A 20,919-nucleotide genomic window follows, 5' to 3' on the forward strand; every position below is an offset into this window, starting at 1 on the left:
CGGTCAAAATACCCACAGGCATTTGGCCCTCCCAGGATATCTGGCCTCTGCGATCTGACTGACACTCTTAGCACTCGGCCTCTGCTGTGAAATCCTCCAAGTGCTTCACATTCCTTTGTTGAGTGTAAGCAGGAAGAAGAAAAATCTCTCTCCTCAAGTCCCTCATTTGATCTAACCAATTTTCTATCCTAAATGAATGCCTCCTTTGTGAGTTTGGAGACAGAATGTTACATAATCTAAATAAGTTATACAATGCTGGTAAATTCAGCGCGCCTCCCACACAAACTTTGCACATAGACAGTATAAGACAGCACCCTTGGGAATTAGCGGTGTATCTCTGTTCATGTAGTGTTATGACCTCGATGTAAACTACAGACTCTCTCATAGATATGCAAATATTTCAAAGGTTCAGCGTAATGACGCTCACAGTCTCTCAATTCCCCGGCTTTGTGTGACCAGGGGAAAGTTGAGCTCAGCCAATCAACAGAGCTCGCTCTTGTAGAATAAGATCAGCGAACAGACACAGACAGAAAGAAACAGAGTTTACTCCTCATGATAAAATCTATTCAGCTCCAAGGAAATCATTCGATCCACGAGCTCCCACACACATAATTTCTCCCACTGTTCCTTTCATTAATTTACAGGTCATGTTTAAGTAAATTACATTGGCTAGGTTTTTACTAAGGACTCATCGGTCTCTCTTTATGAGACGGGGGTTAATTTCCTGAACTCAGGGTGTTGGCTAGTACTGAACACTGAGCTAAAACGTTTCACTTTGTCTGTTTAAATTTTTGGACCAAACTGTGTGGGATCATTCTTCTCTGTGCAAAGTCAGGAGAAGCCATAACTACACATCCTTTATCAGCTGGAGACACTCACACACCAACACTCTCCAAGGCTTCTGTAAAGTTTAATTAAAATCCTATAAAATGCAATAAAAATGTAATCAAGTTGTCTTGTTTTATAACATAAATAACACACGTTTTATGATGAGGGAATTAAAAAAAAAACTGAATTCCTCTCATCCATTTCAAAATGCCCGTCTTTGTAAGTCATAGTTCTGCTCTGGCTGCAGCTTATTTTTCATATTCAACCTGCTTTCTTAAAGTTATCAGATATTCTTAAATGAAAACAAGTGGGAGATTTGTGCAGTTTTTTAATGCACCACACGTTCTGTGAATAGAAATATTTTGTTTATTTCAAAGTGATTAGAGTCGATGTCTGAGTGTGCAAACAAAGCAGTAACATTAAAACAGGTCAAATCCAGCTAATGACCTTTAATGTGAAGGTCTCAGTCCTGATTTACTGGAAATATAACCTTTTATATATGTTTTCCTTTAATCAACAAGAGTGAAAGACAGCTTTCTATTTGACAATTGTACAATCCAGATCTACAATCCTACTTCTTAAAGGGTAATTTCGTAAAGAAGCCATTTAACCTACAATGTTATTTGGGCCGTCGGTTTTCACCCTCTGATTTGAACCATAGGAAAGTTTCCTGAATGGCTGCCCTCACCTACTGTACAGCTGGAGATATACCACAAATAAACTGTTAAAAGGCACAGTGAGAAAAATAAATAACCAGTTTGCCGTGACAGTATGCTGTACTAAAGGTTTGGTTTGGGTTCAGGGAAAAATCATGGTTTGGGTCAAAGGACCTTCAGTGTTACAATAAGAAACACACAGTTACAGTTATAGTGTGATTATGGTCCTGGTGAAAAGGAACAGCCTTGACTATCAGGTTGAAGCGGGACTCAAACTGCAGTTTCAGCTGTCACTGACCCGTCCACCACCTGACCTCGCTCCTACACAGACTAAACTACATCACACAACAGCAGCATCCGACTTCTTCCTTTGCTCCTGTCACAGCTGCGACATGGCTTTGACATCAATTTGTTATTTGCTGATACAATCAAAGCAACAAACATTGTGGTTTTGGTTTTAAGAACCATATACCATTTAAAGTGTAGTTTACATCTCCTCTTTCAGGTTTGTCTCTGGAGCTCTAGTAACAACAGGTCAGAGCCAATCAGAAGAGAGGAGGCTGTTTGCTGAGCTGTCAAATAAAAATATAGCAGATTTCGGGTGAAACTCTCGGGGCATTGGGGCATAGCTGAGGGAAGTGACTGTTTCGCTTATGACATCACAAATTTAAAGAAACCTTGAGAGCCCAGTTTCTGAATACAGGGTGTGTGTTTTTCTCTGTGGACTGAGGCTTTGATAGTTGAACACTATCAGTGTAGAAACAGGAGCTGATCTATAATCAACAAAGAAATTGAAATCTAAATTTTGTGCAAAAATGTTTTCAAAAGTTTATCTGAAATTTCTGCTGCCGGAGATAATCAAGACAAGTGGAGATCTCTTAACGTTACAGTCTTTTCAGTCCACACTTCCTCTTTGTGTTATTATTACCCTTCCACCAATGCCAAGCACCACAACAGTCTGAAGACACACAAAGAGGGCTTGTTGTACTAAAAGGACGGCAGCGTTGGAAAATATCAGCTTGAAATGTGTAATTCAGACAGACCAAGTCAGACTATTGTGTCAAGTCAGACTTAGAAAAACATAACATAAACCTCTTCTTTAAGGTAGATAAACAACTCAAAATCCCACTGGAACCTGAACACAAGCTTATTTTTGTGCAGCACTTCTCTTAGTGTCGCCCCTTCTTCTTCATTCCTTCATCTTCATTTTCATCTCAATAGTATATTTGAGGCCTGAAATTAGATAAGAAATTAGGAGCCTAATTAGTTTTCAAAGTGCCCTACTGTTTTCATCTCTAACTTTTCTTCTCCCATCACAATGGCTGTGGAATCACCCTAGAAGTGAAGCTCGGTTCCTTAATACACCGCTGCTATCTTAATTACGTGTCCTGTAACCAGAGCAGAGGTCTGTGGCTGTAGGCACCGTTCAGAAAGAGGAATAGATATCAATCAAAATGTCTTTACATCTTCCTCTCTGTGCCTCGGAAGACAAATTATACATAGTGAATGAATAAATCAGTGACTAAATGGTATTTCCTCAGAAGAAATATTCTCCTGTCTTCATCGCTCTGACTGAGAGAGACGTCTGGAGTCTGACACCTTAATGCTGAGAGCTTTAGCAGGGGAGACGGAGACAAAAGCAGTTAGCTCTCATCATGGCTGTTGTCCACGTTATGAAGCCCTACACGGCAAAATCCAGCACGTCACGAAGACTGCAGTGTTTCCTTTCATCCTCCTCGTTATCACTGTTAAACAAGTTTGCCTGTTTTTCTTTTGTTGATTTGAGACAAGCCATTAGTGTTTTGCTTTGTTTACCCCTGCCCGTGATTGCCTTAGATGTTTTTAAGCAGCAGCTCGGCTCCAAATGGAGGCAAACCCCTCGCCTGTAATAGATTGTGACAGGTAATCCAAACACATAACATTAGAATAAGAAGCAGTCACTGATCCAGCCAACTCAAAAAGCCCCCGCAGGCAATTGCAAGAAGTCTTCTTGCAGTTGCAGCATAGTTCAGAAGACTAAAAATATATCTGTCATTCCACGGAGAAATTCCCGGGAATTCTGTAGAAAGCCGACTGCCACTAATGGTCAGATCATTTTAACTACTTTCCAGCTTTTTTGTGCAACAGCTTTGTTTTTTCTCTTTTGGAAGATTTTAGTGTCTCTTCATATGTTGGGGGCTGTGCTTTCTATGAGGTGGAAAAGGGGGAGATGAATAAATCAGTGAGGTCTCAGACAGCTGGAGTGATCCTGTTACTGGTGCTTTAAAGCTTCCTCTGATAATAAACCAGTTAAAAAAAAAAATCTGAGCAATTGTTATCTTTTTACAACACATTCTTTTTAAAGTATGGAGAAAAATATCAGACTTTCATTTTAAAGAATTGACCCTTTTATTTGAAATGTTGGTGGATGAGTTAGTGATGAATAATGCATGAAGAATGAGATACTGTAAATCCAAGTGCAGTGAAAAGCAGGAGGTGAATAGTGCACGGTGTTATGAAAGTTGTCTCTCAGACAATACATCACTTCTTATTTCTCACTGTGTTTCTCTCAGAGGAAAGTCTCTGCTATTGATGTGTGGCTTTCAAACGGATTGTCTGAGGTCAAGGTGAAACATGAACTTAGACGCTGTAATCCAAGGTGTAAGAAGTATGAAAAAAACATCTCTGTGGCGGAATAACTCGTCATTGATGAAGATCTGTGCTTAACTTTAGAGAGCAGCTGGTGAAGGTAACCAAGTGTTGTTGTTGTAGACTGTTTGGGTTTAAAGTTCACTCGCTGGTTAACTTTGCTGTTTTGCACCTTTTGCCATGTTTGCCGACAGATGAAAGGACCGGAGAAGACGCTGGAGGAGAGGCGCTCCAGTCTGGATGCTGAGATCGACTCCCTCACCAGCATCCTGGCAGACCTGGAGAGCAGCTCGCCCTACAAGCCACGGACCGCCCAGGTATGACATCAGCACCGCTTTATACCTGTGCGCACACAAAAATACACTGGTCCAGAGTGGAGGGGGAATAACAGGATAACCTTCAGTGTGTCACAGTGATGTCATCAGGTTCAACAGATGATTGTGTTACAACCTGATGTCTGAGGAAGGTCTGATGACTGAGATGACACTAGGTGAATGTATAATTTGTTTATTGTTGAACTGGTTGTGTATTTAAACAAGTATTTAGATGTATTTAAATACAAAGTCAGATTTTTTAAATAAATGATAAACACTTCTGTTTATAGTTGCTATTCCAGGCACTCCAGGATGCCTCACAGTTAAAGATAAGATAGCAAGTATGAGGCATAAATACAAAATAAATTAGAACAAATATAATTGCATGAAATAAATATGATTCCATTGAACGTGTGTGCTTTGGGATATGAAAATATAAGATAATCAATATTACACACGTCTCATGGGAGGTTGTTGCCAGAGTGGAGGGACAGCAGCATTGAAGCTCTTGTCAGGCAAATACTGATCTGGATATATATGCTGTTAAAATCACTGATATTTTCTATCCTCCAATTAATATAACTTATTGTTATTTTCTTAATTTGCTGTCCTCTGGTCTTGTAAAGACAATCTTTACGTATTTAGAAATATATGTGATAAAGATTTCAAATAGAGATACAGTACAGACAGTAAGCCCATAAAATACAGTCCAGTCCAGTTGTCATTTGAGTTGAAATTACCCAAAAATCCCAAATTATCCTAAGCAAATATTGGAAAAAATAAAAACATAACCGTGTATGACCCTCATTAATCAGGATGTTTTGACCAGCCTGAGCCTGGACTAAACTACCTTTTATTCATAATTAAACCTTTAATAAACCTTTAATCATTTCAAATGCAGCCTCCCATACATTTGATTCTTGATTAATATTTCTCTACAATTACTATATATTTTGTTGAATACAGGCCCTTCAGTCCTAACAGTATTTTTGTCCTTTTTCTTTTACACTGTTGTTGAGGTAGTTATTATATAGTTGGTGAAAGGCTCTGAGTGCCTCTTTACTGTTGTAAAAGCAAGACGGCTTCGAGTGTACAGAGTATGAAAAACGATTGGAAAGAGATGATTTACTGACCCATATGTTGCATCTTTTTCAAAATGTTTTCACAAAAATGAGTCTTGACCTATATCATTAGTTTATATTAGAGGATATTAAGAGTAACTTCAAAAAGTCAAAGCCTTGGGCAGTTCACTAAATTGTTTGACACACAATAAATGTAGGACAGGCGGATAAAAAAACTCTAACCAATTGTGTTTGGAGTGGAAAGGCTCAGAGGGGCTTTTAACACCATGCAGATCATGTCTCTAGTGAGATATTCGAGCAATAATGTAATACCTGAAAGGGATTTCTCTGTGACAGAGACGTAGCTGCACTGCCATCAGCAGCGCACTATAGTTAAATTTAACTTAGGTGTCATACTGTAGAGTGTTTATTCTATAGGTTTACTGTGTCACTAGCATGTACGCATGTCGCCTGTTTTATTTATCAAAGGATGCACACATAGACTGATATCAGGGTTAGGAGGATCAATAATTGACAGATCATTTCATTTAGCTGCAGATAAGGGTGTGTGCCTTGTTGGTGCAGAGCAGAAAGTGACGTTTAAGTGCACTCAAGAAAAACAGACTTTTAGAGCAACTCTGTGAACCTACTTTAAATTCACATATCAAACACTATGTTTGTGGAAAATGACACTTTTCAGAAGTTGGAAGATAAACAAAGTTGTGTTCACGAGCAGTCTGGGAAATGTGGTGTTTTCTGGTCTTCGACAAAGACAAACAAAGGACTGATAGTTCCAAGTTCCCACGTCCTTTGGTTTAGGGACTCCTGGTTTTCTGGTCAGAGGAAGTTTAAACTGACGAGTTGCACACAAAGTGAAAATTATTGCACCACACAGAGGAAACGTGGTGGACACACAGCGACAGGCAGCGAAGCCTGTGGTTCTGAAATGATACACATTAGAGACAATAAGAAAAATACGACTTGATGATTTCTAGTGTTGCGATGCTTCAGTCTGACACTGTGATAATAACATGAGGTTAAGAGCTCATAAAGTTTGTCAAGTAGAGGTTTGTTGTGCAGGTGTGACCCACAGTGTGTATACTGTAGTGTAACTCTACAGGTGTCACGTGGTCCTGGTTGGAGTCCAGCCTTGGCTCTTTGATACATATGTTGTTTTCCTGTTAATCTATCTTCGGTTGTTATACTTGTATGTAAGGACATGGCCTCTAGTTACTATGACTTCATTCAATGTCAATGTTACAAGATCTTAACTTTTCACCCCTGTCGAGACCTGTTTACATTCAGAGCCAACGCACTACAGGAACATCTGTTTCCTTTATTTCATTCTGTCTTGTAGACACATGCAAACAAGTATCTCTATACATACTGAGGCCCCACATACTGTACGTATGGTCTATAAGGGCAAACATTTTTTTTAGGATGTGGAGCAACCAGCTGCTGAAGTGCATTTTTTTTCCTAAATAAAATATAGTGTGAGTGCATACCTTTGTTGGGGGGTAAAAACATGTGCAGTGTATATTAGTGCAGGAGTCTGAAAGCTCTTGTCAACATGACTTGAAAAATTGATGTGCACCTGTACAGCTCAGTGAGAGCCCAGCTTGCGAATGAGCGGGTGAGCAGTCGTACTAACTAATGTATGGCTGTCGTGGTGGTTTTACCTGTTCAGGGTCAAAGTGGCTGCGCCTTTATTTTTACTATAACCTGCCGCAAGCTCCTGGAGTTATGAGTGAGAAGCTACACCACCTGTGTCTCAGCAGAGTACACATACATGCCATGGCATGCATTAATCATGAAAGGTTATGTATCAGACATTTTGTTGACTTAACCCTGTTTTCCCAGCAAGCATCTCTGCACTATCATGATGCCCTTTTGCTGTTTCTGTGTCTCCTCTCTGAGCTTTTTGCACATGGAAAAGACTCTGCTTTCTATTTAATTGTTTATATTTCAGTATCTGAGGAGCACACACACACACACACACACACACACACACACACACACACACACACACACACACACACACACACACACACACACACACACACACACACACACACTGTTACTCCCTCGTCAGCTGATGCTGATTCTAGCTGATTAACTCAGGTTGACCTTTTCTTCCACCCAGCTGTTCTTGTCATTCTGTGCTTGCTTTCTTTCTATGCATTATTCTGCAGTGTAACACAGCTTTTTATGTGTGTGTGTGTGTGTGTGTGTGTGCGATGCTCTAGGTTTCAGACTCCAACATTGGCACAACTGCTGCACAGTAATCTTCCACTTGTATAAGCAAAGAGTAACGAGTGCTCTTGATTTACAGCTTTCTGCGCACAAGCAATTACAGAGCCAGCTCTCCAAAATCAATAGGCCACCCAGCACTCTCCCGCTGAGGCTTCTGGGAGAGGAATCTTCCTCCCGACCTTAAATTTGGAATCAGCGAGGGGACCTTATGTGTGCTCGCCTCTCAGACGAAATTGAAATGGACGTTGCTGCTCATTCATAAAAAATCTAAGTAGCATTCCTGCAAACATTCAGCCGGCACTGATGCTTCCCAGACATCAAAACAATTTTGTTTGCTTTAGTTGGTATTCTCTGTGGCATAACAGTGGGTAATGAAATGTGATCATTATATAATTCCCATTTGTTCTCTCTCCACTTCCATCTTAGATGTCATTTGTTGTTTGACACAGTTAACTAAGTTTCTGTTACAGTTAGTTTGCTTCATCCTGCGAGAGCGGAAATTAAGACAGACCTGATAATAGTGTTTGACTCTTTATTCTGTTGGACATCTTTTCTCTGTTTGACTATTATTACACTGAATGTCACGCAACTTACTTGACATTTGTAATTTTTTATTTTTTATTATTTTATTTTTTTTTACAGTTTTATCATTGCTTGCTGTTAAAAGGTGAATCAGTCCCAATTTATTAAAATCTTTTTTTTGGCATTTAATTCAACTTTTACATTTAAGAACATGGTACTTAGTTTGTTAAAAATGTCTGTCTATGTACCACAGTGCTGTTTGAGTCACATGAAGGCAACAGAAGGTCAGCAGACATGGTTAAAAAAAAAAGTGAAAAATACAAAAGAAATATCCGGTTGACTGTTGAAACTAGTTGTGAAACTATTGTTCTCTTTTCAGATGTGTCATTGAGTGTGAACCTGAAAAATGACTTTTTTGGTGCTGGAAAGACTGCTTGTTTTTATAGCTCAACGTGACGTCATCCTGCCAGTCAAATACATGCAAAACTTGATTGGTGCTTTGATCCTTCCCGTGGTCCCCGTCCTGTCTCAGTGTTTTCTGCTTTGGCATCTCATGTGTGTTTATCACATCAATGTGACTGGACCATCAGACCCTCAAACACCTTTACCTTATAAGCTCAGGGTTAGGTTTATCGTTTGGAGAGCTGTCCCCTGCATATTTCCATTTAAACATCCATGCCATCTGATGTAATAACTCTTGTTGTCTTTAATTTAAAGTCTTAACTATTCGAGGAAACACAAAAGAGCATGTTCATGCTACACCCTCCAAGTGTGCAGCGCTGCAATCTGAGCCCGACCAGCCCCACTAATGTGCAGCGTAGGCCTGTCTAAGCACATCAGATCTGTTGTGGGTGAGTTAACAAGGAGGCCCAGATGAGTGTCAAAATAGTGCGCTCATCAAGCGCTAGAGCAACTTTGGAGGAGGCTGCAGAGGCTTCAACTGCTGTGACCTCTACTTCACACTGACCCTTCCTGTGTTTCTAGTAATCAAATGAATCAGCGTCCCTCCCACTGAGATCCTACAGCATCCAGTTCGCGCAGCACTCTGTGCGTTGTCAAAAAGAATTGAATATCAGATGTTTTTATCCTTGCGCGTTCAGTTGTTTGCCTTTGGGTCATAATTAACAACATGAAAACTTGAGCGTGGCCATCAGAACAGAAGTTACCACTGGATGGTGAAACAGGAAGTATAATCAGACCTCAACATATGAATGTGTGCCACAGCCTCTGAATCCACACAAGCTCTCTCACATCAGATTGATTAAGTGTATTTTTTCTGAAAACATCTTTTGTATTCAGCTCCTTCCAAGATGCAGATTGATAGTTTTGGCCGACTGCTCGTAGCAGGTGGCTGAAAATTAGCAATTAAGTTCTGGTAATATGCACACGTAGAAACACAAAGAGAATACGAGATGACGAGTAAACAGTGTCAGCTTTCCCAGTCTCCCTCTCTCCACATATGGTGCACGTACTGTATGTAAGTAGTGTTCAGACTCATCACCTGATTTACAGGACTTTAAACACAACAGAAACATCAGACCCACAACTTGTTGTTTCAGTCTTCTAATGATTTATTATGTTGGCAACTAAAACAGTCAACAGTTTATTTATCATGTGAATATACACAGTGCAGGTTTAGTTAGCTATCACTGCCATGTGACCAATTAAGTAAGATGGTTATTTTCCACATTAAGCAGTGACGTGTTTGTCCTAATTAAAGGCTAATGCACTTCCTCTAGTAAAGCTGGCCCTCGCTCTGATCAGATTTAAATCTGTTGTGATAAGATACAAGTTGAAATGAAAAAGCTCCTCCCGTCTGATTCATCTACATGCTGTTACACGATAATGTGTAGCGTGATACATCAAATATTGAAAAGCCTCAGCCCCCCGAATGACGTGCGCTGCGCTGCGCTGCTGCGTCAAGAGGTGCGTTGTACCTTTAACTGAGGCCACGTAAAAAGACCCAGAGCTTCTCAACTGAGCCAGAACTTTTGGGAGCAGTGATGTGTGACTCTCTTACACTCGCGGTTCCACCTCAATTAACAAGTGCCCTGAAGCTGCCTCTCTATTTGTGCCCGTGTCTAGAAAGACAGTATGGGTGTTGGCGGGAGCAGCGGTGTCTCAGAGGAAAGAGGCTGTGATATGGACTTCATAGTTTACGCTGCGGAGTCAAATATGTTTTTGAAGTGTGAAGTAAGAGTGATACTGTGAGGTCTGAACTCATCCACTCAGTGATATTTGAAACCTGACTTGGGACTTGACTTGGATTTAATTTGGATCAGTTGGGGTCTTGTGCTGTCGCAGCAGGCTTTGTGACAGTATCAGTTTGCCCTTTTAGTCTAAACAGCTCCAGAGACCATGGAACTAAAGATTAAAGGCCTGAACTTGGATCTAAGAGCATTTTCAAACCTAGGTCCTTTCACCAAACGTGTTGTGTTTGTGGTTTCTTTTCACACGGATGAAACCAAATTGCACTAGTGACAGCCTTGTGAGAACTTTCACTTTACTCAACACAGGAGGTTCTTCCTGAAGATCTTATCTGCCCGAATATCAAACAGCAACGTTGTTCATCATTAGTTCAGGTCAAACCCTGACTCGTGCTCAGGCTACCTGCAAACATCTGTTGATTTGTCATTTAAGCTTAAACCTGTAGAGTCAGATCAAGGTTGTGTCGTTGTCCCATCTCAAATAAACCTAGCAAGAAACTGTTAATGTTGAATAGACTGATCTTGGTGCTTGTATTGGTGTGAGCCCAAGTCTGCAGATTAAACTGGACTAAACTAAGGCAGGTTTGAGAATGCCAGAAATATCCTTTTACATATTTTTATTACGTTTTTTGCGTTCTTTACTATTCTTAAAAATGACTAGCCTTGAAACTGACACATAACTTTGTTTTATTGTTAATAAAATGAACAAGAACTGTCAGTTTTAACACTTTAACTCAACACTGAGGAAGTGCGTAAGTTAACTACAGTAATAGCAACTGACAGCTCTGTGGACATTTTTAAACTATTATATTTTTATGGCATCCGACAGGATTTTAACTTTTTTTTAGTCAATTACTAAAGTGCACATATGATGTGACTGCATTATGCCTCTGTCTCTCTTGAGATCTGTTCAGCTTTAATTGTCCTGAGGTTTTACAAGGGGCAGTTTATTGGTGAAATTCATCATGTCACATACTGCACTTTAAATATTTAGTAAAACTGAAAATCTGCACTATTAATAGTTATTTTGGTGTGTGGGTGTTTCAGAAAACTAAAGGAAAGTGAACTCATACAACTTTTACTTTTATATAACAAAGTTAGATTTCATATGGGGAGAATTTAAAAGAGAAGCCCAAGCTCATATCCCATCTGATGAAACATGCTGCAGAAATGTGGAAAACCTCTGCATTTTCTTTGAGAATGTCATAGAATAAGACTGAGAATTTACAGTAGTAGATACTGTGTATCCAGACTAGTATAAACTCTGGTCTCTGTGTGGGTCGTGCTGAACCTGATACCAAGGAGCACTTTAATGTCGCTTCACCGCTACGTCAGCAGACGGGCCGCAGCATTGCACACATCGGTCTGTTTGTATTTTTACCCAGCGTCAAATAGCCTCATGTCTGTGTAATAAGTTGTCATGTCCATACAAAACAGATGGGAATTATTGAAGTCTGCAGACAGTTTAGCTGAAGCGAGTGCCTGAAATGCTGCTGAGATGGATCCTTCCACACGAGTGCCCTAAGGAGGCCTGACTTCACACTGTGCCAGTCAAGCCATGCCGTGACACTCCCGTCTCTCAACAGGCAGAGCATTGCGGTTGGCGCTTGCTGTCACAACACGGCAGAATGATAGGCCCTCGCTGCTCGCTCCCAAGACTCCCACTGATCACGGCGTCTGCTGAACGATCACAGAGATTGCAGACTCTGGACCACCCCGGCCGTGTTTCAGCTCCCCGAGAGTATGATAGGGTTGGTGACCTTTCATCTGCTCCTCTTATGAGGTGCAAAACTCTGGAGGCATCTCCAGGGACGGCCTCAACATTTCAGTTCTTTCTACCATCACTGCAGGAGCACTCCTGTGCTTCTGCATATGAGGGTGAACAGAACTAAATGTGTTTACACCTTTACATGGATTAACATTGGACACTTAAGTCTGTGCCCATGTCAGGTATACATTATCTGATAACAGCAAAGATGTAAGATCATAATGCAATGTCATAATCACCAGGGGTAGAAACAAACCCCCTGGTGGGACTAGAGGGAATGGATCAAAGGTGTCAAACTGTAGATGGATGAAAAATTGTCTGTAATAAAGGTTAGAGAAAAATCAAGAGTAAATCAAAGTGACCAGTAGCTGATTATCTTATTATCTTTGTAGAAACAGCAGGTGTGAAACTTCAGAGTGGCAGCATGACTTAAGGAAGTTGCTGGGATAGAGCCAGGCTACCTGTGTGTTAACCTGAGCTAACCAGCCTTCAGCCTGATACTCAGTATGAGAGCAATGTCGATCCTTTGGAGAATTTAACAAATTTATGATATACAGCCACGCCCTTAGTCTGTCGTTGTTGCAGTAAACTAACTAATCCAGCCGCAAAGGCTCATGGGAACTCTTTCTCTTGTCTTTGTACCATTATTTAGTGAAGTGTGGAATATGCCACAGGTTCATTTCCCAAGGCTTTTCTTTACATTATTATAATAATGTGATTTTGAATGAGGTTTAATAATTTGTGAGACAGCCTCCCTCTCACTGCAGTGTCGTGTCAGCACTCTGTGCTATTGTAAATGTAATGGCAGATTTTTGTGAGTTTTTCCACATTATGTTTGACATCTCAAGTGTTGGAGGATCTACAGTACCAGATCAGTGTTCAGGGCTTGTCAGAGGTTTTGCGGTGTGCACACTGTGACATTGTGTGCCCTTGTTTTCAGAGTGTCGTTGTACCTGTGTTACCGTCCTGCTAAAATGAGTGTCCTTCACGTGTTTTAGCTGTTACAACACTGAGACACTCTGATTTATGCTTCTTTTAAGGTGGAATAAATTTGCATCAGTCTGGAAAACATGTAGCAAATTGCATGTAGTGACATTTCTCTTATCAGTGCTTTTGTCATAAGCTTTCAAAAACTAAAAGGTCATGCAGTCACAGAGAAATTGAATGGTCAGCTATGATGTGCTGTTAAAAGTCCATAGAAGAGAGGATCTTAACTGACCTCATCAAAATAAAGCAGATTTAATATCAACACTCAGAGAAACAAAATCCCATGATGTTATGTCGATGATCAGTGTGGTAACTGTTTTGTTGTGACATCACAATGTTACAACATTCCTCACAGCTCATGTAAGGCTTAATTGAATCTCTCTGTGGATGTTACTTTTGTAACATTAATATAGAACACAGACCTGCTTTATAATCACACAACACACACAAATCGACTTTTATACTTGAGACCTTTAAAGACAAGTGAAGAGGGAAAAGAAATGGACAGTTTCTGTTTAAAATTCAGATTTTCTCTTTGAAGGTTAGACAGCACTTAGCGGTTGTGCATTTCAGTGTTTCTGCATCTTATCTCCAGGAGCTACCAGACTGCAGCGATATGACTCTCCACTGCTGTAATTATAGGGCTGGGTGGCGTTTACGTTTTTCCTCTCTGTTTGTTTTATGTAGTGCTATTTGCTTTGATTGCTTTGTTGCTGCATGGTGCAGAGATGTTGCCACAGTGCCGGTGGCGCCCATTGACCTTATGGTCAATCTGGCAGCAGGTTCTGAGTTTTGACAGAGGCAGCCAACTGTGGAGAGAGGAGCACGCCTTCGGGCGCTCAGTGTGTTCCGTCAATGTTCGTTAGTCAGATAAACTGCATAGTTTCACCCCTTTGTCTTTTATTAGCAGGGCGAACCAATGACAAATTTAGCTTGAGCCAGGACGCCAGTGTCAGTCAATGTAATCTGCCTCTTTACATCATGAAGTCCTAGCAACGATGCTAAAAGGCTTACCATCAACTGCTGTCAGTGAATATTACCCTTCCTCCCAATAACATGTGCGAGCTTACAATACACACACACGCAAACACACACACAGCCTCTGAGAAAGCGGTTACAGTTGCCGTCTCTGGGATTGATGACATCGACACACCATAAGCGATGGACGTTTTCAGCTGCGCAGTATTTCACCTCCTGAAGCAGGAGGGGTCACAAGTGCATGAAAAGCTCATTACGGCGATGAGTCAGGGGTGTGTGGTGAGAGACTGGCCTGTAGTTCTGCAGGAGGTGAATGAAACAATTAGTTTCTGCTGTATGAGAACTACAAAACACACATTTCCCTCTTTTGTACAGATAGCCTGCAGAAACGCCACGATCGGTGACTCTCAGGGACTTTTTTTCACACAGTAGCCCAGAAAATGATTTTTTAGTTGCATCAGTGAGTAATACGCCCTACTTTGTATGATGTTGTTACATCATACTAGAAATATTACATACTTTTTTTTCATGAAACCCAGTTTTTTTTTTTTAGAGGATTACATAACTGTGAATTTTGAAACATGGACTTAATGTTCAACGACATCATCTAAGGGTTGTCTTGGTGGTAAAACCAGAGTGTGCATGTCAAATGTGTGGCCGCTATACCTGCCTCATCTCTCCCTGTGTTTGAAGTGAGTGTAATTTCTGTATTGTGCATCACATAGTAACGAAAATGACTTAGACATCATGAAAACACTAAATGAAAAAAAAAAGCACAAGTAGCACTTAAACCATGACCTTTTGATATTCCATATGCCAGAGTAGGACACATTTACTAAATTAGTCATGATTACTGCAGCACTATTGCATTCAGAACACAATTCCATTTCTGAATATATCTGCATAATTCCTATCATCCTTCTCAATAATTTCCCAATTTGTGATCAATATATGTTGTACACCTCAACCATCCATCCATTTAATATTAGGGGGTTTAATTTTCCATTTGCTTACAGCACAGGCTGGCTCTCAAGTCCAAACAAAGAGAAGTACCCACACATAAAAAATACGCATGCAAGTAATATTCTGGTTAAACTTAAACCACATTTCTACAATATCGTCAAAGTACCGGTAGTTAAAATGTGTTTCCAACCACCACTGTGGAAATAAATGTTAAACAATTACACACTAAAATTTGTCCAAATTACCCGTGTAGCCACTCCTTCAATGATTTATGGCCACGGTCACGCAGGATTTTGCACACCATTCATGTCTGTGAGGATCAGGGCAAAATCGCACTTGCCACCTTGTTTACTTTGTGGAGAGCTTGAGATAAACCAGAACGCTGCTTTGCTGCAGGGTCCAGGTCTCTTCTTTCTGGTTTTTCCCACTCTTTTTTTTTTCTTCAATTTTCAGCATTTTTTCTGCAAATTTGAAAAAAATGAATGGCAATGCACCTAAATATACTGTATGTGCTCAATTTAATACACCTGATTGACCTGGCTCATATACCATGGATGAAATAATCTGTGACATTGTTGCCTTCACATTATTGACATGTTTTTTTAATTACTGAAAGGACCAGGCATTAATTGAATCAAAAGTAAGAGCGACATTTCTCAAAAGACAGAAAGTGACGAGTCACAGTCACAGGATTTCAGGACAAATGTGATACATTAAACATTGATTCTAATTTAAGTGGGAGCGAGGGTGAAGGCTTTGCTTAAATATGCACTTGTTAAAGGCGTGGGTTGTCATGTAACTATCACTTGAAGGAGCAGAAAAGAATCAGATATAAGATAAACCGGTAAAAAGTTCCCAAATGTGTATAACACAATTTAACTGCAAATGAAAAGATAGTTCAAAACAGCTGGAGGCCTCGCCATGATCCTCAAAGACATTGTTTAATCATGTTTAATGTAGCTTATCTAGAGTTATTTTAGGAAGAGAAGTGATATCCTTAGTTGTACGAGTGAATGGAGGCTGTCGGGTTGTTAATTGTGACTTTTGTGCCTGATAGTTCAGAGACGAGATGAGTGAAAGTGGAGGGAAGATTAGCGAGTGTGTTGACTGGGGATTCTTCCATGGTCACAGTGTTAAGTGCTGAAATAGACAGATGCAAATGGACGTAAGAGCCAACAGTTGAGACCACTGGCTTTGTGTGAATAAAGAGCAGGGAAAAGTTGAGAGAAAAATATCCAAGGTCTAAGAGGAGTCTGAAAAGATGCAGAACTTCTCCCTCTTTAGGGGTTTTCCCCAAGCTTGCTTTAAAAAAAATCCCCCACCCTTGTGGTTTGAAATGCAAAGTTAACAGTTTTACTCGGCCCCCCAAGGCTTGTATAGTCTCTCCTAATCTTTTTTAATGTGTCAAAAGGCTTTCTTGAGAGTCTCTGTGAAATTTCACACTTAAGTTGTTTGCAAAGTCAGTCTGAATTACAGTATAGAGTGAGGGTTAACTTTTCCAAAGGGGTTGGAGGAAACTTTTCTAAAACTGGATGTGTTGTGTTTGTGTATGGAGGGGGTGTTAGAGACAACAACACAGCATGCACTGAGGCTGATGCTGTGTGCCAGGTCGGACTTCCGGATTTTAAACTGTGCCTCCATAAAGTCGGCCGTACACACAGTCTCACAGATGAATCATTGGCTGTGGAGTCTAATTTTAGATGTGTATGTATACCATTATACCAGTGCCTTTCATCATTATTAATAACCCTTCCTGGTGAGTGATGTGCACATTTACACATGTCTAATTTGTTCAGGTATTGTACGTAACAATCAATGTGAGCTTTGATCAGCTTGAGGAACAGTGGAATTGTATTAGATAATATAATCATATCATTTACAACACTATGTTGCGGTCTCAAATTATGAAGCGTTAAAATGAACAAGGTTGTTTTTGTTTGTGTACAAAATGAAACAGTGGAAATGAGTTAATGTTCTAAACTTATTATGGTTATCCTGTCTGTAATTTTACATACTAAACATTCACATGACATGTTATCAATAAGAAGTTACAAAATGTTCATTGTACTTCAGAAACGTTAGAAACCCTTTTCTGTGGTAATGTAATGTATATTTTTGCCACATTGCGTGGCCCCTAGTTAAAAATATGAAATTTAATCGTACAGTGATATGTAAGTGCACACAGCAAATACTTCAAAATAATATTTAATAACACATTAACCAATAGACCATCCTGTGATAGCAACACATCAGCTGCTACGCCCATCATCACATTAATGTTCTACTACTGAGTACTGACTGAGTAATCATTACCACATTATTATTATATTATTGAATGATTATTAAGAACTCATGGCTCAGACCACATCGGTCTTCAAACTCAGCTTTCATTTTGATCTCAAACACACACCTGTGAAGTTCAGTGACTGCATCTCCAACACTTCAACACCTGTGATGTCCACAGATGTGAACACCTGCAAGTCCTAAACAACCTCCTTTGTGACAGTTGCTGCAGTCATTGTGTCCAGGACCACATTTTCCCATGACGACACACACGGTCTCACATTGTGAACACAATACCAGCCATGTTTTGTCACATCTGGTAACTATAACATATCCGATGATGTTTTGGGCTGCATAAGGGAACAGCGCCTCATCGTCCTCAGCATGAAGCCGTAAACTGCACAGCTGTCCACTTGGCTGAAAATAAAAGCTGTTATTCAATTTGGCCACTTACAGTATAGAGACTTGAAACTTAACAGCCGCATAAACAAATAGCTCCTCTTCACTTTGTCGTCGTGACATTATCTCAGACCTCCCTCATTAATATTGACAGGTCAGAGGCACGCAGCGGCTAAAAAGATAGTTTAGTTAATATGAAAATCTTTAGGGCTACACAGACACTCTGGTTCAGATCGTATGAATTTGATTAGTTTCATCACCCTCAGAAAGGGGTGAATCCATTCTCTTAATGTTGTGGAAAATGTACCATGACAGTGTAATTATTTTGAGGGGACCAATTTGCATTTCCAGTGCTCCGCTAAGTAAATGTTACTGTAGGTTCTAAGGCCTTAAGATAAATTACTAATCTGGAGTATTTAAAACCCATGAAACATTTAAATTAAGTAATTTCACTTCCTAAAGGGCATAGTGGAGATTTTTCCACACATATGCAGACAGACACACTTTTTAAAATAAACATCAGCCCTAATCACTGAGACAGAAATCTGAGTGAGAGCAGAAAATATTTTCTGGAGCTTTTAATGGTTCCTTAGGGGCTCCCCTCTGTCTTAGATTAGATGGGATTTAGACAAAGTTGATACATGCACCTCTTTACCAAAATTTAGAGCCCCCCCCCCCCTTTTTTTTTTTTTCTTTTAAAAAAAATATCTCAGTACATTATTAGGATCACAGATTTAAATTTTACTGTCTGCTATACCAGTGGTAGAATTACAACACAAGTGTTTTAATTCAGTTTAAGTGAGGAGTTATGAGGACGTGCAGCAGAGCTCTGACATTTCTCTGCAGCGTGCTTTGATCAACTTTTAGGGGAAATCGATTGGAATTGTTGCTCTGCCCCAATTTAGAAGACATCTCATCAAACCAAGCTGCAAAGGGTCTAAAGACTACAAGTGTTCATTTTTGTTCCCCTAGTGCTGCAAATTTAGTAATTGACTCTGATTTTTGGCTTCAGGCAGTAACCTAATAAGGCCATCCAAGGTTAATGATAGACCCTTTTTAGACGGGCTGAATGTCTGACACCGATATGTAGTGGCGGTGAAAAACAATTATTACTTACATGAGACACACTCAGGGCAGAAGCCTCTGACATCTGAGCGAAACGTTGATGTTTTCCACTGCTGTATTTAGCTCCGTTTAGTTTTTGCCTGTGCATCATATGTGGCGGCTGGACATCGGACCGAACTGCCACAGTCTCCCAGACGTCAGAGCCTCAGCAGTGCGTCGTGTTGCTGCTTTTACTGCCGTCTCTTCCCAGGAACACCAGCACCACAAATCTCTGTGATTTAACGTCCTTCACGTCCAAGCAGCTGGAGTCAGCACAAGTGTCATGTGCCATTGCCAATCTGCTATCATGGCGTCCTCTGCAAAACAATTTATCCCTTCCCCTCCTGCTTTATTAGCCATAGATTACGGGATGGTCGTGGACAGTCTCTGCTGTCGAGGTAGCCTTGTAATTGACTCTGGACAGGAAGGGTAGATTATCTTCTGAACATAAACCAGGCTATCTGTAAATAGCTGTTGAATACAACAACTATTCTATGTCCTCCATCAAAGTTTCTGTTTCATCTTGTTACTGTTTCAATTCTTCTTATACATTCTCTCATGTCTTACATTTTAACACATCCTGATGACTTTGATGATGTTCTGATTGTTCACCTACTGCCATCACGGGGCCAACATTTGTCCAGCACTTTAATTTGTGATCATATTCCTGCAGCTGGATCAGACAGTGGTCATGGTGAAAACATTATACCTGCTTATCATCAGCAGACTAGGACTGTCAGTTCAAATCTTGGGTCTAAAATGTACTGTTTAATTTTTTTAAGTCTATTTCTTAAATTTAGATTTCAATGTGTTTTAACTGGAGCTCTTCTTCTCCTTTTGCTGTTTTCAGAACTCTGGATCCTCGGCAGCCTCCACCCCCAGCGCTCCAGTGACCGGTTACAAGCGCATGGTCATTCCAACGCAGCCCCCTCTGACGGCCACTAAGAAGTCCACACCCAAACCTCAGGCTCCGGGCGGAGTCTCTTCTATCCCACCTTCCTCTGCCAGCCCGGTGGCCAAGCCTCAAAGCCACATGGCTCCTCAGCCTGTCCCAGCGTCCTACGCCACAGCCTCCACCCCGAGCCAGCCCACCTTCAACGTCCAGGTGAGGTCGGCCCAGCCCGGCCCCCAGCATCAAGCCCCGGGTGGACACCATTTTGGCCAGCAGCCCATCCGCAGCCCTGCACAGGTGCAGTACATGCCAGCCCAGCCCAAAGGTCCGGACTTCGCCTACGGACCACCACAGCCCGGCTTCTCCCCGATGGCCCAGGGCGTGTATCAAGAACAGCACCATCCAGGAGCGTCTCATGCAGGTGGGCTGAGCGCCAGGAGAGCAGAACCCGCCCCCGTCCTGGCGTACCAGCCTCCTGGACCCAAGAAGACCTACATCACCGATGTTCCACCGGGCTTGGCCTCCTACGCCTCTGGACCAGCTGTCCCACCAAAAGTAAGAACATTTATACATGTACGGAACATACGCTGTCAGCTTATTCTCACTTATTGTAATTGAATTTAAAATAAATTCATATTCTAGCTGATCGCAGGAAAATATTTTCAAAAAAACATCATTTCCCTGCACATTATTTACACGCATTACACACATCCAATATCTGAGGCAACAATCAATCCATTCATTCATTTATACATCTGCACTTCCATCTATTATTCCCTTTTTCCGATTTCTGGCACTGGGCCAATAGTCTTATGGCCTCTATACATTTTTTATATTATACGATTTTAGCAATCTTATAAGACTATTGCATGACACACTATGCGATGTGGACCTAATAGTCTTTTGTACGACATCAAGTTTGATGTGTGCAGATTGTACAATGACCGTTCTACTGAATCGCAGTTTATGACCCCCTTACACCAGAGGAGCAGTAGGCCTACCGCCAGTCGTCGTTTATGGCTGCCTGTTACTTAAAAATGAAATCACGGACTGTAATGACAATTGGTACCAGAGAA

The 20,919-nt window shown here is 40.8% G+C and overlaps 1 protein-coding gene across 2 annotated transcripts in view; it reads left to right on the top strand.

Annotated features, from left to right (window-relative positions):
* The window catches only part of lpp (LIM domain containing preferred translocation partner in lipoma), a 140,097-nt gene that overhangs the window by 65,581 nt on the left and 53,597 nt on the right, over nucleotides 1-20,919 (top strand). For both annotated transcript variants that reach the window (XM_083969893.1, XM_083969894.1), the window contains exons 6-7: nucleotides 4,307-4,429; nucleotides 19,802-20,398. In XM_083969893.1, the coding sequence (XP_083826019.1) occupies nucleotides 4,307-4,429; nucleotides 19,802-20,398 (720 nt within the window). The remainder of the gene's footprint in view (nucleotides 1-4,306; nucleotides 4,430-19,801; nucleotides 20,399-20,919) is intronic.

The sequence above is a fragment of the Trachurus trachurus genome, assembly GCF_905171665.1.
Source record: "Trachurus trachurus genome assembly, chromosome: 4".
NCBI lineage: Eukaryota > Metazoa > Chordata > Actinopteri > Carangiformes > Carangidae > Trachurus > Trachurus trachurus.